Source organism: Falco naumanni, chromosome 6 (assembly GCF_017639655.2).
Source record: "Falco naumanni isolate bFalNau1 chromosome 6, bFalNau1.pat, whole genome shotgun sequence".
Lineage (NCBI taxonomy): Eukaryota > Metazoa > Chordata > Aves > Falconiformes > Falconidae > Falco > Falco naumanni.
In genome coordinates, this window is record NC_054059.1 from 18,215,684 (window position 1) to 18,242,040 (window position 26,357).

Genomic DNA, 26,357 nt, shown 5'->3' on the forward strand with positions numbered 1-26,357 from the left:
CAGCCCCGTAGCCAGCCCCGGGCAGGCCGCCCGCCACCGCTGGGCACCGCCTCGGCCCGCCGCTGCGGGGTCCCGCCGCCGCCTCGGCCACCATCGCTAGGGCCGAGGCCCACCTCGGCTCCCCAGCGCTGGGGCCCGCGGCGGCGGCTGAGCGGCCGGCGGGCCGAGGCGGCGCGGGAGGGGGCGCGGCGGGGCTGCCGGCGCGCTCCGCCAATCACAGGCGCCGCTGGGGCTGGGCCGCAGCCAGTGGCTGCGGCGGGCGCGCGGCGGTCGGGGTCCCCGCGGGCCGGGAGGCTGCGCCGACCTTGCGGCTGGCTGCCGGGCGAGCGCCCCGCCATGGGCACGGTGCCGTCGGCGCTGAAGCACTGCCTCAGCTACCAGCACCTCCTCAAGGAGCAGCTGTGGATCGGGGAGCCGGGCGCGCCGCCGCCTGCGGCTCCGCACCCCGGGCAGGTATCGTCGGGCGGGGATGAGGGGATGGGATGACGCCGGCCCTGCGAGGCGCGGCCGCCGCCAGGGGGAGGCCGGGGCCGGCTGGGGGCCGCCCCCCCCCCCCCCCCCCCCCCCGCCGCTGCCGTCTCGCCCCTCATGCACGTACCCTGCGTCCCTGCTGCCCCCTGCCCGCTGCCTGTGCCCGGCCCTCGCCCCGCTCCCGGGCCGCCTCGCCGGCCTCCCGCCGGCCGCCGCTGGGTGTGAGGGCGTCCACGGAGAAGCGGGAGCCGCTGTCATCCCCGCAGGCCGCTGGGCCTGGCCTGGGCGCTGTGGCCGAACACGGCTGGCAGTGACCCACCCTGCAGTGCACACACAGGCGGCCTTCCCTGCTAGCGCTGCGGCCAGGGATGAGGCGCTGTTAGAAGAAATCCTCTCACCCGTGTTTGCCCCCACCTGTTATAATCCACTGTGTGAAAAGTGAGAAAGGAATTGTCAGGTGACACACACTTTGGCGAGGCAACAGCATTGCCCTTGCTTCCCGGAGTTTGTAATCTTCAAAGGAGCATGGTGGGTCCACCTGCCCTCAGGTGGAGAGCCACGGTGGCCGGGACACAGAGCCAGAGCCCACGGCTCCTCGGCTCCTCGGGAGCAGCAGGACCCTCCCTTTGGCCTGGGGTGCTCTGAGTACCCGTCAGAGTGCTGTGGAGGGATGAGTGAGGGCAGGTGCTCACCCTCCTGTCCACCAGTTGTGAGGAGGTGTGGAGAGTGGCTGGAGATGGTGGGGAGCAGGAGAGGAGGTTAGGTGAGGAGGTGTGTGGGCAGGTGGCCAAATGAAGACACTAAGCCACGACTGCCCTAATGATGGCTTTGGAAGGAAGGGAAGGGAAAGCTGCCAGTGGCTTTAAGGGAGAGGCTGCGTCAAGCTGGAAGGACATTGGAGGAAGATTTCAATATGAAGTTCTCAAAGAAGAAATGATTCTGAGAATGACATTGTCTTTACATGCACTTATTTTTTGGGTTTAATGTGTCTGAACTGTCATTCATTCCAAGTCTAACTCCAGTAATCAATCAGTGCTTCAAACGTTAAAAAACACAAGCCAAGCCTAGAACAAAATGGGTTTAAAAATCATGGGTTCTTAATATTTTTGAATGCACTTGTTGTTGATTGCATCTTCTGTTTTCTACACCTTTCAGATGTACCGGGCGTACATCTTCCATTTTTCTTCACCATCTAGAAGTGAAATTTAATTATTGGGTAGGAATGTAACTTCAGAGGTGGGGCAATCACGAAAAATACAGTGTTCTCAGTGCCATGAAAGCTGGCAGTGTTGTAGTTTTGCTTCAGATGATCTGAGTTTGGTATCTCAAAAACTATATATACAGAATACCTGAAGCAATGCTGTTGTGAGCATAGAGCTTTGTATAGGTAAGCTCCATACAGCTTCCAGCTATCACAGTTCCCTGAGAACAGTATCTATGCAGCATTGAATTTTGATGAAAAAATCAAATGTAATTCCTTCAGTTGTTTCTGTAAAAGTGGAAAAATGTTTCCTTACTGTAAAATGAAATAAAATGAAAGGACTTTTGTGTATTAGACATGAAGCAGAGCACTGTAGCTCTTCAAGTGCCCTTGCTATATTTTGGTGCATCATTTTCTTTCAGAAGATGTGAATGTTTTTTAGAAGTTCCATCAAAATGGCATGATATGCCACTTGATTGTGTCAGTTACTGCCCCCCTGTCAGAAAAAGCATCTGAAAGGTTCAAGGGCTTTTGCAACAAAGAGGTTTTTAAGTCAAAGACAAGCAATAATATCTTCCTAGAAAATCACATATCTATAAAAAACAAGAAGAAGGTTTCTTTATTGTAATGGATGCCTGTAAATTTTGCTTCATTTTTGCAGTGCTCTTATTTCATTTTCATCACCATTTTTCTTCCTCGAAGGATATAAGTTCTTCAGTAAACATCAAACATGATCATTTACTGCTTATCCTCCCTATGCACTTTGATGCGATTGTAAGCTGCACAGTCTACTTGCAACCATTGACACTAATTAAGTCCGGAGTTGGTCACTGTTAAAGTTTTAACATTTGCTTCTGCAGTACCTCGCTGTGGTTTTTATTCGATTATTTTAATAATTTTCTTTACATTAATCTGTTAACATTTTTCTCACCTGAATGCTTAAACAACCTATAAAGGGTTTCCTTGTGCTTGAGTGCATACTGTACCAATCCCATTCAAGAAAAGACATGTTCCTCTTTATGTGATCTAGAAACCATGCTAGCTCAAGTGATGGTTGTAAAAAGTGTTTTGGTTTTGTTTTTTTAATTTTTTTTATTGTTTTGTTGTTTTGACCAATACGTGCAAGGCAGTTATGGAGACACCACTGTAATCACATTTATGTGGGTACACTGAGAAATATAATAGGGGAAGGGGCTTAAAGTGCAAAAAACAGTTTCCCGGAAATAATAGAGTGCTTTCATGGCTGATGAAAATAAGGAGTTGATTTTTGTGCTGAAATCTTTTCAGGAGTTTTTCAGGATTTTTCTTTAAATACAAAGTAAAATGTAGGTGGTGTTAGAGTGTTGCTACCAGGGCTCTTGTAAAACTAAAATAATTCAGTTTTGTCTAAAAAAATCCCAAATATATAAAAATGTGGTTATATACTGTGCGGTCTAATTTGTAAAAGTCCAGGTTTAACCACTTGGAGCTGTATTGGAGGCAAAATAAAAGGTCCTAGAGTTCATAGTGAGATGGCTTGGTCTTTGTTTTCCCTTAATTTTCCTGTTTAATTTAGCCAAAAATTTTGTATTTTTACAACTGATTTCAAAACATAGGACTGCTTGAGGAGGAAAGTTATGGAAAAGGAGAGGTGAAAAGCAAAAGGTAATTGGGCTAATGGCTAGATGGTAAATAGAATTTTCTAATATCTGTTAGTAGAATTCACTAATATCAATTTCACTCTTATTTATACTAGTCTGTATATTGTACAAAAGTTATCAAACACCTGACTCATCAATGGGACACCACATTCCTTTTGCCGTATCTTCATTTTATTCTGTTCTCTTAATTTCTTAATCTTGTTTGCTTCAGAAATACTGTTTTATGTTCCGTACAAGGAGATCCTAGTTCTGCTTCATTCTCTTGGCATTACCCCAGTGTATGCTGTTTTTATTAATAGGGCTAATTAATTTAATATTAAAGGTCTGAATAATTTTACTAAATAGGAGCTACATAAGAATTTGTTAAAGGCATGGATTTAGATCAGAACTGTAAAATGTGCTAGGATCTACCTAGAATGGAGGTGGCAGCAGATGTTGCAGTATTAGGGAGATTTCTGCAGGTAATCAGGAGATTGCTACTGATGGTGACTCACAACACTTGACTGGAATTTGTCATGTATTTTGTGTTCTGTTTTATAAAAAGATCAGGCTGAGCAGCAGGGAGGAGGGCTGGCTGTTCATCTGCTGCTGATGGTTGTCCTCGAGCTTAGCAGGAGCCTTCTGGCTGGAAGGAGAGGTGGTCTGAGAGCAGCTGACATTGGTCTCATCCTACAGACTTATTATTATGTTTTCATGTAGCTTAAAATGGAATTTTAATGCATTAGGAATATGCTAAGGGACACAGCAGGGAAGAACTGGATGGTTAAAGAAGTGGTGTAAAAGACTGGGATGAAATTCAAGGATACAGAATGATTAGGTACTTTGAGACTAATAAGCCAGACTAGAAACTGACATTATCAGTTACAAGTGATTGAAGAAGAGAAGAACCTTGGAATACTCACGAATCATAGGAGGACTATGAGCTGCCAATACAGTACAGCTGTTAAAAAAATCAAATTAAGTCCTCGGATACATCAGATCAAGTATTTCCAGTCAAACAGGGAAGTGTTAGTGCCATTGCAAAAGACTGTATTTGAGGCTTTTTCGGTTTTGGTTAGTCCTGTTCAAGAAATTGAATTCCAGCTGGGACAAGTTAGGTCTTTACACCACTGGAATGGTGAGGAAAATGGAGAAGAAATGTGAAATGACTGGTTTGTTTGATATCTAGTGTTAAGACCTGGAGGATGGGCAGGCAGGCAGGGTAGAAGAGGAAAGAGCTGCTTAAAATAAAGAAACATGTTGCCATACACAAATGAACGCTTACAACGTGTCTGTATATTAAATACACAGTAGAAATTTAAAGGCTAAGTATCAAGTGGTGACATTATTTAATAGCTTTCTAATCAAAACAATGAGGGGTAATAACCTATATGATTTAGGTTTAGAAAAAGGCTTATGTGCTGTGGTTTCCATAGTAGTGAAAATGGTTGGATTTTTAAAAGATGTTAAAAGTTTATGTAATAAGTTACAGAGGACTAGATTTTTAAATGATGTAAAATAGAGACAATTAAAATCCAGTTTTTAATTACATTGCATGACTTACAATACTTTGGAAAAAATAGAATTATTTAAGGTCAGAGTGTCAGCTTCGGTGTGAATATTCATCTTCTGCCACTTTAAATCAGTGCATCCTACTCTACTCTACAACAGGGTAGTGGCTAAACACGGCTAAGTAATAAGCATCATTCTCTTGTGTTTTAATGTACCACTAGCTAGGCATACTAAGACGTGGAGTATGTTAGGAGTTATATGGTTTGGTGAGGGCTGTCTGCATCTACCACAAGCAAAGCAAAAATAAGTCAAAAGTAAAACTCTAGTCTCTTGCTCTGCTGTATGTGGCTGTGACTGTAGGAGGTGTGGCTCTACCTAAATAATGCTAATGTGTCCTATGTTACCTTGTAGGATTTCTGTCATAAATTTAGGCTGTCATATGGGATGCAATACTCAGAATTACTTACAGTTGTTCAGTGTACTATCACTGGAAAGCACAGTGTACATTACTATCTGTTTTATAACTGAAAAGGAACACAAATTCTACATGCTAAATACGTATCATAATGAACAAAAGCTTGGGTCTTCTAATTTAGACATCTAACTTCTGCTTCAGTGCCTAGGTTGCAATTATTTATATGCTACATGCGTAAATATCCAGACCTAAAACACATACTCTTAAGATTCCCTCATCTCCTCACTGCATGACACTCTTGGACTCTTGGATCAAGAGATGGATGCAAGTGTCTTATTTTTGCAGTTTTAATTTGCTAGTTTAGAATTTGCAATGTACTGTCATGTTTTAAACATATGGTCAAAACCTCTCAACTTTATTTTTAAAGTAACTCAAGAATAACAACGAAAACCTCAGTCCATATGACAATTATGTGTATTTGTCTTAACCACTTGTATTTGATGGTTGATTGTTGATTCAAATTACAGCGTTAAAAATGAGGCATATGATATTATGCTACCTGGGAGGAGAATGTGTGTCTGTTTTATTTGAATCTTTTAGCTGTACCTCAGAGCAACTGATTTGAGACATACTGTATTTCATGTTCTTTTTATCTTCACATAATTATATATTCTAGGAACAAATTCACATTTGGAGTCTCTCCTTAAATAACTATTTAGGCTATTTGCATTTTTAATTTAATTTATTTAGTTTAAGAAGTACTATAAAAATTTGCTGCAAATCTATTGATTCATTATGACATACAATATGCAAGAATTACAACATAATATACATTCAGGGTTTTTTTTATCAGCTGAAAATTGCATATGAAGTGTATTTTTAATAGAGAAAAAAGAAGCTAGATGTACTGAACTTTATATTGCAGGATTCTTGTTTCTTGACTTTTTAAAAGGATGATGTTATTTAAAGATACTTAATGAAACCAGTATAGAGAAAGTATATTAATTGCACAGGGCTAAGATCTTTTATTCTTTTTTTTTTTCCCTTTCACCTTTACCCACCATTCTTACCTCATATTATGTATTTATCCTGAATTTCCGAGGTATTTAGATTCTGTGTCACCTTTCAAAATTTCCACCCCTTCGTATTCCTCTACATGTAGAGGCCTTGTCAATACAGAACTCGGTAGACAGATCTTTTTATTGACGAATACATCATAAGAATGGGACTTTTTTTTGTTTTGTTGCAGATTCCCAGGCAGCATTTAGTTTCTTAATGTTCATGAGATGTAAAGCACACAAATTTATTGAAAAAGTATGTAAATTAATAAATACAAAGTATTTTTATAACTGTAATTTAGAATTAAATTATAAACTATTAAATTAATATCAGTGTGCTGTACCTCTTTTTGATGACTTTGGAGATGATAAAAAACATTCGGTACTTGCTGACACTGAAGGTAGTAAATAAAACATAAAAACACACTCCCACTGAGTTCAGCTGGAGTAGAGAGGGTTCAATGCTGAGCTCTTTCCAGAATTTTCTTTGAAGTCAAGAGGAGTTTCCCCTTTAGAAGATCCAGTCAGTAGACTCATGCCAGTTTTTTTTCAGCCAGGTATTATTTATGCTGCAGCGTAAGAGCTCAAGAACTTTGGTGGATAAAATGTTGAAGAAAGTCTGAAAAGGCTAAGTAGTTGGTTTGCTAAAGGTGCCAAACAGGATGTTAGAAGTTAGAAGGCTGATAATAAAGTGTAAGTTTGACTTCAGTGGAGTCACTGATTTTTGGTTCTTTTGTGCTATTGGATTGTAAATAATGGAAAGATAACAGGAGCTTTTTAGTTGATACAGATTTATGCTATATTGGGATTATTATGTGGGTTTAGAACTTTAGAATACAGCTGGAAATGTTGTAAAGGATTTTACAGATCTTGTGCTGCAAATTTGGGAATTAAAAAAACACACAGGAAATTTCTACTCTGATCCAACATCTGTTTTTTGGTTAGATCCCCTTTTTGACTTGTCCCACCTCCACCTCCTTCAAAGCCTACATATGGGCACAGTGATGTTCATTTCCTCTCTTGCCAACTCAAGGAAAAAGATTTAATTTCAGACACCCCGTGTGTCAAATTGTCATTTTAAAATTCATACATCTTGAGATCATTCTTCTTAATTCAGTTTCTCATTGCCTTGGCTGAGAGTGAAGATAAGTGAATTGCCTAAGGTCAACTAGATCCAAATTTAATTCCTACTGAAGTAAATGGGAATATTATCTTTGTCTCAGGTTTTAGTAAGGATTTTATTTACAATTTGTGGATTTTCAGCTTCTGGTTTGGGTAAGGAAACCTCACAAGTGCCTTATTAGACTACTGTAAGACTTACCAGTTGGTCAGATGTGGAAGCTTTCATACAGCACAATATTTATTGCTCCTTATTAATTAAGTTGCGTATCTTTAAACTGTCTGACGAGGTGTCTAATAAACATTAGTAACAATCATATCTGTAGTGGCTTGGATCACAAGTTAGGTTTTTTCACTTAGACTTGGCTTAAAGGTGGAATGCTGGGTACCTAGAATGAAGTTACCCTTATTTTCTTGCAGTTTTAATTATAGGACCTTTTTTTTGGTGTTTCAGACAAAACTGTTAGCTCCAATTCTTGCAGCACCTGGGTTGGAAGATTCACTTGTTTGTGAAACTGTGTTTTTGAATTTCAGTTTCTATGTGAATATCTTGCAATGAGAAACTGGTGCAATGTATGTACAGTCCAGAGATAAAGTTGGAAAGACTTCTTGTCACCCTCTGCTCTTTCACAATATAAATATTTGAAGACCTTTAACGAAGGTGATGATTCTTGGAAATTTTAGGAATTGAATGTTATTGAGATCCTTTGATATGTGAAATGTGGAAGAAGTTGTGTTTAAAGAAACTGTGGGGGAACTTCAGAAAAGTAGTTTAGTACTTCAGGCTGTGCTGAATTCTCGTCTGTTGTTTAGAGCTCTCATTCATTTAACAAAGGTGAAATATTTTCTTTAGCATTCTTCTTTCCCCCCAAATGTATATTTAAAAAGATAGATGAAGTATGAAAGAAAAATGTGTATTAAAGATTGTGAGCTTGCAGGGAATGTGTACCACTTTACAATGTGTGCCAATACACATCATAATGCCTATGTGGACCTTGACATACAGTGTAATGAAGTACTGTGCACTCAGTAAGGCTCATCAATTAACTGAACCTCAGAAAAAACTGGAAAAGAAAAATATTAATTTTAAGAGTGGGAATAAAAAGCTGTCGGGATATATTTATAGGAAAAGGTTCTCTCTGGCTATCTGATCCATCCATCTTCTGTCACACAGAAAAACTCATCTGGATATTGAAACTGAGAGAAGTTGCTTTATTGGCCGATCTCGAATTCCTGAGATAAAAGCATGTAATATGAGACTTGTAGTTCCGTGATCAAAATCAAGCTTTCATACTGTGCTAAATACCAGTAAAGCTAATTCAGCATTTTTGCTTTTCAGCAAGAGGGATATATTTTATTACTGCTCTATTGATGTACACTTGTATAGCCCTTTTGGGGCAGAAATGCAAAAATGGTGTGCAGACTTTAAAACTTAAGTAGTGCAGTGAAGATAATTTTTTTTTTCTATTTTGTAATATGTTGATAGTGACATAAGTTGTAATGAATAATAAAGGGTTTATTAAATGAAATTATAAATAAGATATAGGCCTTGTTTTTTTCAGACTATATGGTCTTCTAATGAATCTCTCACTCCAAAGGAATCAGTAAACTGATAAATGCATGATTTACATTTCAGGGAAATAACTTTCAGGGATAGTTTTAAGGGTTGCTTTTAAATCTTAAGGTGTTAGAGTTGGAAGTAATCAGTTAATGACTTTTCAGACTTTTACTAGTTTAGACATAATAATTGATGATGAAGATTTTGATCATAGTTTGGGACAAAATTCTAATGTTGCAAAAGATGAAAAAGATGCTGCAGGTGATAAGGAAATTGTACTTTCAGAATGCTGTAGGTGATATTATTTTTAGATAATACTCTTGTTAAATGGAGATTTATTTTATTTTATGGTTTGGTGTAAATAAATGAAATTTAATCCAATTGATTTAATTTGTTATTTGGATTAATTACACTTATGACAGTGGTTCTCAACAACTCTTGTGACAAAAAAATCAGATTTATTACATGCAAAAACTGCTAAAATGTGCATTGGTAAAAAACTGTGCTGGGTTGACATTTCTTCTTTGTTTGGCTGTTTTTTTATCTGCAGATGTTAGCTGTTTTGTATGGGAATAAAGGTGTTAGTTTATGAGTTTGTTGGAAAAAAAATGTTTAAAGGCTTTGAGTGCATGAGATATGTGGACTGAAGCGCCAGAGGACATTGGTGGAATGTTAGGTGAAACCCATAGGGAAATAAATCAACAGCAGCATCTGGAAAGGAACTATATGTGGCTTTAGGGTTTACTTTTAATGCAAGTAGTTAAGATGAGATTAAATATAGGTGTTAGTATGTGAGAAATGGGGGAGCAAGGTAAGTGATGAAGGTATATCATGTGAAATACTGGGATTAGGAAAAAGATTTAACAGAATCCACAGCTGATCACAGTTGAATTTTTAAAAGCCTGGAAACATAATTGAAATTGAACTATATGTTGGTTTCATATAAAGCAAAACAGCCTACATGAAGCGAAAGGATAGGCAAGTTCCTTGGCCCTGCTGTGTCTTACTTTTGCCTGAATGCTGTGAAGAAAACGGAAAGTTAAGCTGCTAAACCAGCTGGCTGTTGGCTACACAGAGAGGAATCAACTGGCAGTTGAGAATTTTCTCTTGCCTCTGTGCCATTTTTTGATACTTAGGACTTGATTCAGTTGCCTAAGTGCAGTTGTCTGGTGGCATGTGAGGTGCCCTAAGGTAGCTGAGATGGCTTACAGGGTTGGCAGATGCCGAACAAGATTTATGGGAGACCTATGCCCTCTGGCGTGATAGCTGGAAGTCAGATGAATCTCAAATGCACTAGATGCCTGTGTAATTAGCTATCTGGACTTGTGCCCTTCTTAATCAGCTGAGTTGTTTTATATGCTTTTGGCCATTGCTGACCAGTGCTGAGAAGTGGCTTGATTCGGTCAGCCATGCTTCATTGCTGATGCCATTTAAGATGCCCTATAATATCTTACTTTACACCCAGCTGCCAAAGAAGGCACAGGTCCTGTGTCCTACATGCTGTGTTTAGGGAACATTAGGACTTCATATGTGAATATATAAATTGACTGTGCTGGGATACCTGGCATACCTGTAGACATAAATGTGTACATACCCTAAGTTCAGATGTCTAAGTCCAATTGAATCCTGCCATTAAGGACATTTCAGGACATTTTGAGTTTAGTGAGTGGTATGGCTGGATTGCTATTTAGTCCCGAAGTATTACTATCTATCATGAGAGTTTAGAATAAACCTTTGGTCAAGATTATGTGTCACAGTAAAATGAAAGTATAGCTAATGTTAATAATATTAGATAATTTTAACTTTTTTGCACTTGCCTAACACAGACCCACTGGTCTTACTACCAGTTTTACAACGACACATTTATTTCTCATTTGTTTTACAACTATTATCTGGAATATGGAGGCTGAAAAAACCTTCTTAAATGTGCAAAGTGTAGAAGTGAAAGTAATAAAAAATTAGGAAATTTGATGATTCATTTTGCCATGACAGCCCTTAATCTTAAATAGTCTGAAGTGATATACTCCCATTTTGATTTTGTCTTTGTCAAAATTTCTTCAGTATCAGTCCATTTTCTTCTGCTTGCCCACTCAACTGTTTCAAGGTTTGCATGATCATAACATGTCAAACTCTTGATACATTACTATTTAATAAGCTGGAAATTTAACCAATTCAGCAGAAGCTGTGATGTATCATTACAAGTACCTTTTAGTAAGCTCATAAAAACTGATAAAAATTTTTAGATGTTTATTTTAAAATAAGGCATTATGTCTGTCTTTTTTCTAATTTTCATACTAAGAAAATTTTCAATAGCTTTAATTATTTTCAATTAAATGAGAAGAATGTGATATTCTTTAGATATGCTAATGTTTGACTGATTCCCCTGTGAAAATGGAACATTTTTATAACATCAAAAGTGGTGTAGCATTTAAGATACCATAATTTCCTTCCTACTGTTGGGAAATTATTATGGTAACACTTTGCAGATGTTATTTTTCTAAAGACTTTTATAAATTTTAAATTCTCTTGAAGGATGAGTTGCCAACAGTGGCTAAATGAATAACCATTAAACTACTGTCACTTTTATCAGTGTCTTTTGGGAAGAGAGCTATGGAAAACATAGTGGTGGGCCAGCTGTACTTGAATTAAAGATTTCCTTGATCTTTTAGGCACTGCCATTGGACACAGAAGGTGATTTTGATGACAATAATAATTGAGAATAGTTGATTTACTTCCAGCTTTTTGCTTGAGTTCTTCAAGATCTACACATAACTCACTTTTATTGACAATAAGTTATTTAAAGAAACTTGCCTGATAGGGTGGATGGGCTAGCTTGTCAATGTATGCTTTTCCCTGCCCCCACCCTGCTCCCCCACCGCCCCCAACCCCCCCCAATTGATATCCCAAAGCATTATAAAGGACAAATTACTTTCACATGTTGGTCTTGTAAGGCTGATCATACCTCTGCTTTTTCAATGTGTGTGGAAAAACACCACTCTGCCCTCTAGAATTCTGTCTTCAGTCTTGCCTGTAAAACGCCATACATGCCATAATACTATTATCATAAATAATGGTAAAGGAAAGTGTGGGAGGTTTTGGCTCCAGTGTCATCAGTATGCTGTTGATCTCAGTTCTCTGTATCCTTTTCATCCAGCCCAGATGGCAGAGTATAATTGCTTTTCCAGGCTGTGACCAAGATAGGGATATGAATGAAAGTGACTTGGCTGCAAATCAACTTGGTTAATGGAGAAGTGCTGCTTGTTAGCCAAAGGAGGCATTTAGGGAAATAGAAAAAGGTAATGTATACACCATGTCCTGAAAATACATTTTTAATTTTTGCTAAAGTGACTGGCTGTTTTGGCCTCTTACTAACAACAGAGGCCTCTAGTACTATTTGTTATTAATGATTCCATTGTAACACAAGTTTAGCTGTGGTTGTCTATGCCTCTGCTACCACCTGACTCTAGTAATACATTCCCTTCATCATGATTTTGCACGTTACCCCAAATCATCTGTGACTACAGCACATCTGTCTGCTTTTACATTGCATGAATCTTTAGCTGTAATTGACACTCTGCTTTTCCACTTGCTCTACATTTGTTGAAAATAGCAACAAATGTTTTTTAAAAGATGGCAAGTTGTCAATGCTAATTCAAAAAGTTCAGATTCATCCAGGAGACTGTTATTTGACAGATTGGATCTATTTTTGTGTTCTGTCAGGTTATGAATGATTTTATGTAAAATACAGATTGTGAACAGTCTTTGGGCTTGCTTTTATCCTTCTGAATATTTGTCCTGTAATGCTACTATTGTTTTTCAGAGCATCCAACATCATGGCAGACAACTGGACATAGTTTGCAGTTGCTTTTAGAACTAGCTGCTCCTTTTGTTAGACATTCAGTCCCCAGTTCCTGAGATTTCCTTTTTGAAGGGCTGTCAGAACAGCAGTTTTGGTAGTCTGCGTCTGCCTGTGGAGTTTTCTGATCCACTGGAGCTCTCATTTGGCAAATCTTCAGCCAGGACTACCAGAAATGTTTGCATGACTTTCTACTGACATTAATAAGTTGTTGCTCTTGGCAACATAGTTACAGCATAGCATGGACTGTCAGGATTTTGATGGTCACAATATAAAATGAGTAACTATGCAGTCACATTCCTCACCTTTGCTTACTAAAGGGAAAGGCTTCTGGGTGTCTGTAACTATCTTCGCATCATAATAATTTCTACGCATATTTTCCATGATGCTTTCAGTGGCTTTGTTTAAATTGAGATATCAAAATGTCTGAAGAAAATAAAACCCAACAAAATTTGTGAAGTGACAATAAATCTAGAATGCTGATATTTATAGGGCTATATTTGTCCTAAGTACTTCTAATATTTGAAATCATACTAGTAATTGTATTTTGTGTAATAATGATACTATGTATGTTTCTTCATGAATGTTTATATTTTGAATAGGTGGTCTTAACAGATTTTGCTCTTTACCCTTAGGTAAGGTGGGTAATACAGCTTTTATTAATTTCCTAACCAGCATAGCCTATACTGTGTACCTGAGATAAAACCACTGATTAAGTTGTGTTCTATCATTTCACTGTATCTGTGCTTTGCACAGTTTTGCAGGTTGAAAAGCAGTACATTAAAATTACAAAACAAGGACTTAATCAGAATTGAAGCTAAAGAATATAGTCTAGCAGTTCGTGGTGTTATGTTCTTCTTCTGGGAAAAACACATGCCCAGTGTAGTAGTTCAGTGTGGCAATTCAGTCTTGAAAGAAATACAGTTACATTTTGTGTTCTTTTCAAATAATGGAGAGATCAAGAAGAAAATCTAGTTTATAAAGAAACTGAGAAGGTCCTGAAGAAATACAGGGTAGTATTATTGCAAGATCAGTGTGGAAACTGATGTAATTTGTCTGACTAAAAGTAGTAGTTTCAGCATGCATTCCAAACGCACAACATGATAAAAAACCAATGAGGAATCTTTAACGTTGTTTATTACTTCTGAACTTGGCACTTCCTCATTAAAGGAGAAAATGAGGAATAGTTTTAAGAATGAACATCAGTTTAGTCTTTGGTGTGATATGAAAAGTACAGCAGAAAGCAACTTTCATCCTCTCATGTATTTAAAAACGTATTAATAAATTACTAGAGCTTATTCTTACACTTTTAAAATAGAAATGGAAGTAGACATCTCCAAACAGTGATTTTTGGACTTTCAACTGCCAAACTACCCTTTCAACTGAAAACGGCAAGAGCCAGGGTTTCAGTTTATGTGTATTTATAGTTCAAGCCAAGTTCACTTGTATTGGTTATACAAGGCAAATTATATGATGGAGGCAGCTGCAGATTTTGTTTGCGTTTCTGGGTGGCTAGGCACATCCACTGTAAGCGAAAGAGTAAACTGCAAATCACAGAAAACATTATTCAGCAGGTGTTTCACCCAAAGTATGTGAGAGTTGATGTTTTCTGATCTACTCTAAAGGAAAGTAGTCTGAGAAGTGAGGAATTCCTTCTCTTACTCCCTGTTAGACTCCTGCAGACAGAAATTATATTTATTTATTAATTGTAGCTCTTTTGTGATATGTGCTATTTTGTGTTTGGCCTGAAAGAAATGTCCTTTCATATGGAAGGGAGTTGCTTGCTTGATTTGCTGCATCTTGCTACATTTCGCTAAGACCTGGGAGATACTGTGCTGTGAAATCAGTGTGCGCGCTTAGTATCCCTCTGGAGATTCTCTGTGCACTAAGTGACTTAGCACAATTGTGTATCGTGCCTCAGTTTTCTCTTTTATGAGCAGGGTTGTGTTTGTGTATCAGACAGAGCTCTTGTACTGTTAGTTGGAGTCTGGTGTATTTTTTAGTGTCAGACCCTTGTTTAGTGCTTGAACAAGACATTAGCCTTTGGGATTACTCTCATAGCATCCAGTAGCTGTAGCTTCTACTGGGTAAGTGTATGATGCAGCAGGATCAGAGAGAGTTAATGCACAAAACACTTCACTTTCAGATACAAACTGGAGCATGCAGTATTACTGGCTTCCATCAACAAAGCTTATACTTAACAGTGTTAGCTGTTAACTACTATACTTTCTTTTTAGGTATGACTGATAGAAAGGGGCAAAGAGAAGGAGAAATAGGGTGCATTCTATTCCCATCTTGTATGACTTGGGGTGAAGAACTGCTCAAGGTGTATATATCTGAACTTTATGTGAGAGAGCAAGGTCCAAATATTGCAATGAACTCTAGAGAATAAGTAATTATCTCAGTTTGATTGTCAGGGAGCAGCAAGGGCTAGCATCTCCCTAAGGCAGGGAAGCTTAGGGTGTTAACAGGCAGGTCACCTGCCAGGACCCAGTAGCTAAGTGAGATGAGCAGGGTAGGCCTAGAGGTGGTAGTCATGTTCAAGCAAGAGTCCAGGTCATTGGGCAAGTTTGTGGTGATAGAAGAGGTCCAAGGTTAGAGCTAGGAGTGCAAGGCAGTGAGTCACAGTCAGGATTCAGTCCAGTAATCAGAACTAGCCATGCAGCCTAGTGACCATCAGGCAGGTCCACAGCGATGAGAGAGGCCCAAGGTCAAACTGGCAACTCAGTCCATGGGTGAAGGTCTGGATCAATGTGAATGCTCTGTTTAAAGAGGAGTTGTGGGAAAACAAGGAGGCAAGAATTCAGTTGATCTGAATTGCTTCTAAAGCATACCTTGCACAGAAGAATAGAAATTATGCCAGTTGCTCCAAAGACGTGATCTGAAACAAGAATTAGAATCCTCTTCATTGGACTGATGCTGCTTAAATGTCCATGTGCTACATGTAACTTTTCATACCTGGAAAATTGTTTATGTGTGAGGTATTAGTTGCTGAGGGTATGTTTTGGATTGAAATGATCTGCTGCAAGGTAATGTTACTTCCTCTCTCCTATGTATTTATCTGTATTCCAGTTTTTCAATGGGGAAGAGCTTAGAGGCAAAGATGGAAGGCAATAAGGAAGAGTTTAGATGCAGCAGCAGGATGGATTGGGAATCGTGTCAGCAAGGAAGGGTGAAAACTTGATTTAGAATGATGAAAAGAATACATCACCTACTGAGCTCTTACAGGAACTCAGAATAAGTTCCTCCAATTTCTCTTGGTAACTTATTAAATTATATATAGTTCATTTGAGGCAGATGCCAGTTTGGGATTAGGACATCTGAATTAAGACATAGGTAGGTGTCTACAGCAGCTAAGTTCCTGCGATAGCCAGTACAGACCTAGGACAGGACGTAGTTGCCTTAACGTAGGTGCCTAGGTGCCGTTTGAAACACCTAGGATATATGAGACATCTTATGGGGTAGGCATATCCTGTGCATTGTAAAATGCGCAACAGACCTATTTCCTTCTGGAGTGGCATTCAGTCCCCAAGCAGTTATACAAACCTGATGACTGAGATCATCAAGCCACTAGAGATGAACCTTAGGATGACCTGAATTATTCACAGAATTACAGAATGGTCAGGGTTGGAAGGGACCTCGGGAATCATCTTGTCCAACACCCTGTTAAAGCAGGTTCATCTAAAGCAGGTCACACAGGATCACATCCAGGTGGGGTTTGAATGCCTCCAGAGAAGGAGACTCCACATCCCCTCTGGGCAGCCTGTTCCAGTGCTCTGTCACCCTCAAAGAAAAGAAGTTTTTCCTCATATGCAGATGGAACTTCCTGCATTGCAGTCTGCACCCATTACCCTTTGTCCTGTCACTTGGCACCACTGAAAAGAGCCTGGCCCCATCCTTTTGACACTTTTCTTAGGACATTTGTAGACATTGGTAAGGTCCCCTCTCAGTCTTGTCTTCTCCAGGCTGAACAGGCCCAGCTCTCTCAGCCTTTCCTCATAAGGGAGATGCTCCAGTCCCCTAAGCATCTTTGTAACCCTCCACTGGACCTTCCTCAGCAGTTCCCAGTCTCTCTTGAACTGAGGAGCCCAGCACTGGCCACAGCACCCCAGATGCAGCCTCACCAGGGCAGAGCAGTGGGCAGGATCACCTCCCTCCACCTGCTGGCCACAGTCCTCCCAATGTACCCCAGGGACCCATTGGCCTTCTTGGCCACCAGGGCACACTGCTGGCTCATGGCCACCTTGCTGTCCACCAGAACTCCCAGGTCCTTCTCTGCAGAGTTGCCTTCCAGCAGGCCAGCCCCAGCCTGTACTGGTGCGTGGGGTTATTCCTGCCCAGGGGCAGGACCCTACACTTGCCTTTGTTGAACTTCATGAGGTCCCTCTCCACCCAGCTCCCCAGCTTGTCCAGGTCTCACTGAATGGCAGTGCAGCCTTCTGGGGTCTCAGCCACTGCTCCCAGTTCTGTATCACCAGCAAACGTGCTGAGGGGACACTGTCCCTTCATCCAGGCCATTGATTGAACAAGACTGGACCCAGTAGAGACCCCTGGGGAACACCGTGAGCTACAGGCCTCCAGCAAGACTCTGTGCTGCTGATCACAGCCCTCTGAGCTCTGCCGTTCTGCCAGTTCTCAATCCACCTCGCTGTCCACACATCTCACCCACACTTCCTGAGCTTACCTATGAGGGTGTTATGGGAGACAGTGTCAAAAGCCTTGCTGAGGTCAAGGTAGACGATACCCACTCTCCCCTCATCTACTCAGCCAGTCCTTCCACCGTAGAAGGCTGTCATGTTGGTCAGGCATGATTTTCCCTTGATGAATCCATGTTGCCTACTCCTGATAACCTTCTTTTCCTCCAGGTGCTGCAAGATGACCTCCAGGATGAGCTGTTCCATCACCTTTCCAGGGATGGAGCTGAGGCTGACCAGCCTGTAGTTTCCTGGGTCCTCCTTCTTGCCCTTTTTGAAGATTGGAGTGACACTGGCTTTCCTCCAGTCCTCATGCATTTCTCCTGTCCTCCGTGACCTTTCAAAGATGATGGAGAGCAGCTTAGCAACTCTTTATCTTTAGTGGCTTAGCAATTCTTTATCTCTATCAGCCGTATTATATAAAGCTCCTTCAGCTGCAATGGGAATTCGGACATCTGCCATGCTTTTAGACACGTGCATGGGAGGAACTATTTAGAAGCTCCATTCAGTTGCCCAGCAAATGTGTCTAGTGCCATTTAAGATGCCCTGCAGTGTGTACACATCTTGATAGGTTTGAAATGTCCTGAAATCTTTCATCAGTAAAAACAAACATTTGCAGGAATGTCAAAAGATAGAATTTGGGATGGCTTGGTTTTAGTTTCTTTTTTCTGTTGTTTTGTTTGTTTCCAATTTTTTTTTCTTTTGTAGACATGCTGGGGCCAGGGGGGGAGCAGTTTTAAACAACAAAGTCTCACATTTAAGATGAATTTAAAAGGCATTTACTGATAGCCAGAATGCAAGAAATGCTGTAACTTACTCTTTCCAGCCCGAACAACTTCTGTTGCTCAATTTTAAGCAATTGTTCTGGGAATAAACAGAAGCAAGTGTGTCATTTTCAGCACCTGAGAGTAGGTGAGATCCTGCAAGTCTTTGTCTTTCACATTAGTGAGCATCAGCTATGGAAGGACTTTAGGAACTCAGAAGGACTTGACAGCTTTGCATCCTCTGGAAAAGACTATAATTTGCTGCCAGTTGAGGTAAACAGTATATATTGTGGTGGGTAGTGGGCTTAATTACCTACAATAAGGGTTCTTGGTTTAAGAGCTCAAGCTGCTCAAGCTGGAAATCAAAATGGCAGAAATGGAATCTTCCTGGTTTGTTTCCCCCCCGTCCCCCTCTTTTTTCCATATCCCCCCCCTCCACGCCCCTGCCCCATGAGCAGGTTTGCATGAGCACTTGGAGGCCAGAACTCTTTAAGTCATCCAGAATGAGTCCAGGTACGTATGTTTAGACATCAGGAATGACCTGAGGTTTCTTAACCTTGAGCTCTTAAACTTCATATTCCGTAGCTTTGGATGACCTATTCTAAAGGATTTCCAAAAGGAATAGTAATACATAGATGGTATTTTGTTTTTTTAAAATGTATAACTGTATGTCCATGAGTAGTGTAGTTAGGAATGTGACTTTAATTTTCTAGTTTTGTGTAATACTATTATTCTTAATACAGCAACATTTTTTTTATAATCTCAGGAGCATTCCCTATAATATCATTTGTTACCTTTTGAACTGTCAGTTCATCAGAATTCTGCTCACTTGATTGAAATATTTTTACAAAATACTAATTTCTAATTTCTAAGTAAAAATATCATTTTTTTCATAGTATTTCTTAGCTAGTATTATTTGTACTTTATGACCTTTGTCTTTACTATTAATGTCTTCCTGGTAGACAGGATTAGATCAAACAACTGGCTACTCCAGCAGCTTAAGCATTTATAGTTTTGTTGAATTCCCCTGTGTTAAAAATCGTATTTCTTCTATTCTCATATGAATTACTTGGTTTTTATTCTAAACAGCTCTGCAACAATTTAGTAAGTGTACTAGCAGATTATATTAGAATTGAATAATTAATGGAAATTACAGTAGAAATGTTAGAAATCCCTACAGTGAATTCCCAGTCAGTTCAGATAGCCTCCTGATACATATAAATCACTACTCTTTCATGAGCTCACACAAGACCTCTAATAAAAGTTTTAAGCACATTCAAATTAAATTTGAAGAGGTGGACTAAAGCAATACCTGTAGGTTTAATCCCCAGTATGAGAGACGTAGACATACCAGATCAGATCCAGCAAAAGGCCATGAAGATGATTAATGGATTGGAGCATCTGTCATATGAGGAGAGGCTGAGAGAGCTGAGTGTTTAGCTCAGAGAAAAGAAGGCACAGGGGGATCTTACCAATGTGTACAAATACCTAGTGGGGTGAATAAAGAAGACGAAGTCACTGATAGGACAAGAGGCAATGGGCATAAACTGAAGTACCATAAACTCCAAAGATCAGAAAAGTATTTTTTACTGTGAGGGTGGTCAACAGTGGAACAGGTTGCCCAGGAGTCTCCATCCTTGGAGATACTCCAGACCCAGCTGAACATGGTTCTCAGCTGCCTGGTTAAACTAGATGATCTCCAGAGGTCCCTTTTGACCTCAATGATTATTTGGTTTATTCCAGATAAGTTAACTCTGCATTTAATTTCATTCTGTCCTGGTTTCAGCTGGTGCAGTGCTGTGTTTTGGATTTGGTGGGAGAACAATGTTGACAGCACATGGATGTTTTTGGTTGTTCCTAGGTAATGTTTATACCAAGTCAAGGACTTCTCGGTTTCTCAGGCCCTGCAAGGGCGAGGGCTGGAGAGGCATGGGAAATTGGGAGGGAACACAGCTGACTGGAACTAGCCAAAGAGGTATTCCGTGCCATTGAATGTCATGCTTAGTATATAAGCTGGGGGAAGAAGGAAGTGGGGAATGTTTGGGGGGATGTCATTTGTCTTCCCGAGTAACAGTTACATGTGACGGAGCCCTGCTTTCCTGGGGATGGCTGAACACCTGCCTGCCCCTGGGAAGTGGTGAATGAATTCCTTGTTTTGCTTTGCTTGCATGTGTGGCTTTTGCTTTGTCAATTAAACTGTCATTATCTCAACCCAGGAGTTTTCTCACTTCTACTCTTCCAGTTCTCTCCCTCATCCTACCTTGGGGGGAGTGAGCAAGCAGCTGGGTGGGGCTTAGTCACTATCTGGGCTTAAACCATGACATATTCTATAATGGTTTTCTTGTATTTTATGTTTTGCCCTCCTATGGATGATCTCCAGTTGATTGAATTCTTTTTTGAAGTAGGAAGTCAAAACCAGATAAAATATTTCTACTTACTAAGTGGCAAGCTACTGTTTTATATATAACATCCCTATTTATAGCCTAGGATTAGATTTGCCATTTAATTTTTTTTTTTTTGAGAGCACAGTGTTATTGACTGATGTTCAATTTTTTACTTGTTTTAATATCCTAGTCCTTTTCTATGGAACTGTTTAGTCAGGTACTATCTATCTTCTATTTTACAAAAATCTTTTTTTGAGGGTCAAAATTACTAAAATGGAGACATAAATTGCAAAGGAAATCATGCAAAAAATCTTTTAATTAGTTATTCAGCATCAGATACAATAGGGGTAGGCCTAAGTGTTGTGTTATGAGTTGCTTTTATTGAAATGCATCATATTTATTTCTCTAGTATGTCAGTGGAATTTTGAATTCTGGTCCTGCTGTCTAAAGCACTTGCAACTGCTTTGTTTCCAGTATTACTGTGTTATCATTCAGGACATGAATAGCAATGATACCATAAGAAAATAATTAATGAAAGCTTCACGAGGGCTGAGAGAGTTTTTTTGCTAGTTGTGGCCTGTTCCTGGCTTCTGCTTTTCCAGTTATCACAACAGCTACATACGGCAGAAGTTCTAGGATGAATACTCAGTTTATCTTTACTGATGGTTATTCACCAGGTGTGGCCCTCTGTTTTCCGAATATCTGTATATATCATATGTTTTCCGAATATCTGTATATATTATTTATATCTCACAGGTGAAGCTTCTCCATTTTCCTTCTAGTTAACTTGTGGATGAGTACGTTTTATATCTTCCTTTCAGTAGCGTGAACCATATAAACAAGTGTCTGTAATACCACTTAAATCATTATTTGATTATGTACTAAGATTTGAATGTCTTCCTGTTTATTTCCTCTGTGTCTTACAAAGTTTAGAGACATCTACATGTTCGGAAGATTGACCATTGTTTTGTTTGTTCTATCATTTGTATCGTTTATCTCAGAGCCTTCTCCCAGTTTTTGGACATTTGTCCATGTCACTGCACATATACACAGAGTTATGATGCCACCTCCCTGCTGATCCTTGCTTAAAACTGCTCTCCTGAGTAATTCTTCCTTGTACAAGATGGACCTACCTTTGTTCAGTTGTCCTCTGTGCCAGAACACCACCTTGTGGAAAAGGAAAGCAGAGCTTCATCTTTACTTGATTAGAAAGACTGAAAAGTCCTGAACCTCCAGATTCTTCTCTCTTACTTTTGGGTCCTTTCAGTTACTTTTGAGCAGCTCTGGGTAATATTTGCCAGTGCTATTAGTGCCCATATGAATGAGCTGCATGGAATAAAAATCAGAGGCTGAAGGAACCTCAGCACCTTACTAAAAGTAGTGATGCAGTGAAGATTATACTGCTTTAATTAAAGGTTGCTAGGATTTTCTATAATAAACTTGAATTTTCAGTTATTTATAGCTCAGGGAAAATGTTCCCATACAGAAATTTGGCATTCCGTCTCTCAAGCTGAATGGTATGGTTTTCCTTTTTCTAATTTTTTAAAAAAAGACTCTTTGGCTGCATTCTGTTTTGAGGGAAGTAATTTTTTGTGGTTTTATATGCTTTTTGTTCTCCCTTGGCAAGGCTTGATACATGGAAAAAACAAATTTTCCAGGCTCTTAGTCTTTTATGTCAGCTATTTCCTTTTTGATATTTCAAACATTGTACTTTGGTAGTCATTATTTTTAACAGAGCCACTATATAATTCAATAAGCAGTCACCTCTAAGTATCTACCATAACTACTTTTTATACTTAAATACATAAAAATACTTACTATAATACAATTTATTAAATACATTTTTTCTGAAACAATTTACCTGACATGTTTAGTGTTTAATGTAAGTAAAAACCTTCTGTAAGGTTCACCTCTTTGGCATTCTCTTAAAATATAACAACTATTTTTCATTTTTCTATTGATTTCTATTTATGTTTTTTTTTTTTTTTTGTTACTTGTAGACCATTTAATGCCATACTTGAAGGTGTCAAAAGTCTCATAAGTTTGTCTCATTGGATCTGAAAATCTTTCCTTTTACCTAAGAGGATGGTGCACATTTGGAATCCTCCAGTTAGAGTTTGGGAACTCGATCCCTCAATTCATGAAGCCCAAGACCTGGTTAAGGTCTAATGCCATCCAGATAGTAAATAGAGAAGTGTTTAAACTCTGCATAAGGTCTTAAAGACTTCCTTCCCTCTGTTCTGTGGATTTGAAGCTTGTCTAGTCAATGCAGATGTGACTGGTGGCCCAGGTGACTTCTTCAGCTGTGTTTTCAGTGATGTCCAAATATTCTGCAAGTGTGACACTGTGACTAGAAGACTTCCCAAGCATGCAGGGAGTCTTTTTTTCTTCCCAACAACATTGTCAATTCATTCATAGGACAAGTGAGATTAAAGTGAAGAGGTACTGCTTTAGTCCTCTGATTCAACTTGGGACACAGAATGAAAAAATGCTAGTTATCTTAGCAGAAGGTGGTACGTGTACTCTTACAGTCTCTAATTTATTTCTGAATTTTATTCAGTGATTATGCACTGTAAAATGCATAAATAGTACACAGAGTCCTGAACTTTAAGTATTCTGCCTTCCTTTTACTTGTTTGTTACCTGGACTTCAGCAATGCAGCATGAGAGAAATTATTAGTTATGTTGGGGATAAGGATGGTCAGAACAGAATTTGTGAGCTGAGTAAGAAATTGGCTGAGAAGGAAATGAGAGAGAATGTTGAAAGCAGATTCATTAGAACAAAGAGGCGTTGCTGGTGGAGTTCCTCAGGTCTGTTTTAAAAAACTTGTTTCTTCTATAGCACTAACTCAAATTTTTTTGAGAGAGTATATGTTTGTGTTAAAATAATGATGTTAATCAAATGTAATCCAAATGTTTTCACCAGAAAATACCAAGTTGGTAAGATCTGATGATGATAGAAAGACACGATACATCATCAGTACCACACTGGATGCCATACAGGAGGACCTGAGTGACCTTGAAGACAGGAGCAATCAATGCACTATGGATGAAACGATGAAATTCAAGGCAAAGGAACACTTTTCTGGACTCAGAGCCAAGATGTTTACTTTAAGCCATTAGTTCATCAGCTCGAAGAGTGTAAGGATTTGTCTGTAGTATTGCCTGGAGTTTCCACTGCGTGGCTCATGTGAGAGTCATCCAGTACATGGCTCTCAGTATCACGTTCAAGAATAGTGAATTCAAGTTGGAACTGACCAGTGGACAGGAAGGCTTGTAGAGAAGATCAGGGGCTGAGAGACCCGGACTATGGCTCAAAGAGATTGTGTGCCTGTAACATCACAGAGATTAAAAATCAATATTGAATGCCTTTCTGCAATGTCCCTTCAAAACTTCTGTCCCTTACAAAATCCAAGGGTTGCAGACATCCACTGAGTGGCTGTACGAATGGCTACTGCACATGCTATAGCTGTGTGAACTGTTCTGCAAAGACAGGTACAGTGCTTTGATTTCAGCAAAAGTTTTATCACGGTAGGAACTGAATAGGATTTACAGGATTTGGCCTAGAAATTGGACATTTTTGCCACCAAAGTTTTGTAGACTTTTTTCATACTCTAAATTAAGCTTCAGTTCACATAATCTATTTCAGCTCCTTTATATTTCCAGTCACAGCCTTACTCATAATGCAGCTGTGGCATTTGTCTAACAAGAAGGATCTGATATTCATGAAAGAACCCAGATTTATGCCCGTAGTGCTGAAGCAGTGCCATATTTGTGAAAATAACTTAAGAGAAACAATATGCAGCAGATGTGAAGGTAAAACCTTCACATTTAAGTAGGTTTATACTGTCAGCGAGTGTGGGCTTAGCACAGCCTGACAGAGCTTTAACTTACCAGATGTTCCACGTGATCAAATAGATACTGTACAGCTGTTTCCCATTCTTTTTACTGGGCTCAGATAAATACACAGTAAATGCTCTGAAATATGTTTATTGTATATTGGCTATTGCTGCAGAGAACTTACTTTTATCCATGGGTACTGAGAATGTGGGGAGAAACCGAAGGTGCTGTAGGAATGCTCATTTTCCATTACTGTGAAGAGAAATTAGCAGCCGCTTGGTTGAAACAATCCTAATGATACTGGCCAGGGAGGCATGAAAAATGGGTTTTCCATCTGGTTATGGATGATGTGAGATTAGTGGCCGTATTTACACGCTGCAGAAGTGACTTCTGGTCTCTGGGTGAGCTGTGACTGCTGCGGGCAGGAGCTGTCCCCGTGGGCTGGCACTGTCATCCTTCCAGAGGCATTTAATTCTGGGGGGAGATGGTGGGTGCAGCAGGAGCAGCCACCCTGCAGGCAGCTCGCACTTACCCCAGCGTGGGCTTTCAACGCTGGCATGGAGACACTGGGTTGCATTCTGTACTCAGTGTGATAATTAAACAGGGTGTCTCCAGAGCTCCTGGTGAGGCTGCCTTTGTCCCTCCTGTCCGCTCCACTGGGCACAGGCAGTGTGCCCCAAGTTGGCCATTTGATGTGTTTTTAAAGACACACAGCTTTTGGGGGTCAGTCCAAGCAACGGCTCTGAACTGTTTCAGGACTTAAAAGGCCCAGGTTACGTTAACTGCCGCACCTGTCAACTTGATTCAATAACGGAGCAGCTAAATAATAAAGAAGGAAGTTTCATTTCCCTTCACCTGCTTTTCTGCTCGTTTCTCCTTCCTCTCCTTCCAACTCCCCATGCTCTCCTTAGCCCTTTGACCTTACTGCTGCCTTCCTTCCCTCCTGTCACCATAAGCCTCCTGCCTTTCCAGAACTGCTCTTACACCAGCAAAATTCTTCTTCTTGTCTACCAGGGGCCTTCCTTGTTCTGCTTTAAATCCTTCTTTGAAACCTTCATTTTCAGGCAGAAGAATTACTTTCATCTTTCATTAATAATCTCTTCAACATTTCTTGACTGCTCTGGTCTTTTCAGATTTATAGCCTAGTCTTGCAAACATTTACAGAGAAGTAACTGTTCAGTTAAATTGAGAACATTCAGTTAGAAGTTTGGGGGACTGGATTGTTCATTGGGAAGCTTTTTGAAATGGGAATATTTCTCACTCTGTAAAACACAATGTTCATTTATGGTTTTATGTACATTTTTATAATAAACATTTGTGGCCTCAGAGGAGCAGTGGAACATGCATGCGGATAACTTCTGCTTTTAACTTTTATTCCCTAATTCAAGGTGTGGAACATGTTCGCACAGATTTTTAAAGGCTGTGGGCAAATTTAATGCTGACAATATGACTTTATACCCAGAGTCATAGGAAAGGACAAGTACAAGCTGTGCTTTTGATCTTGGTGACCCTTATTGTTTTGTATTTCAGTATTGATTTTTATTTCAGGAATCTCAAGCATCTGGACTGCCTGAGTACATAAAGATTGTGGAAGTTGGGCCAAGGGATGGGTTACAAAATGAAAAGGTAATTTTTCTTTCTTTTTTTTTTTTTTTTTTTTGTGTGTGTGTGTGTTTTGACTTGGTTGTCAGTGTTATTTTCATTGTGTAAAACAACTACATCCTGCTGATTATGCTTCTTCCATTTGTTACTATAAATATATTTATTTTCATATTAATAACTGTTTTGTGTATTAGAAGTAGATTACTATTTAGCCAGATGTTAAATCATACAATTTCTTTCTATACTTGGTTAACTAGCCTTTCTG

At 39.7% G+C, this 26,357-nt stretch overlaps 1 protein-coding gene across 1 annotated transcript in view; it reads left to right on the top strand.

Annotated features, from left to right (window-relative positions):
• Positions 1-207: 207 nt before the first annotated feature.
• Positions 208-26,357, top strand: part of HMGCLL1 (3-hydroxymethyl-3-methylglutaryl-CoA lyase like 1) — an 88,083-nt gene continuing 61,933 nt past the window's right edge. Inside the window, exons 1-2 of the mRNA XM_040598854.1 lie at positions 208-453; positions 26,039-26,116. Of these exons, the coding sequence (XP_040454788.1) occupies positions 337-453; positions 26,039-26,116 (195 nt within the window). The 5' untranslated portion in view covers positions 208-336. The remainder of the gene's footprint in view (positions 454-26,038; positions 26,117-26,357) is intronic.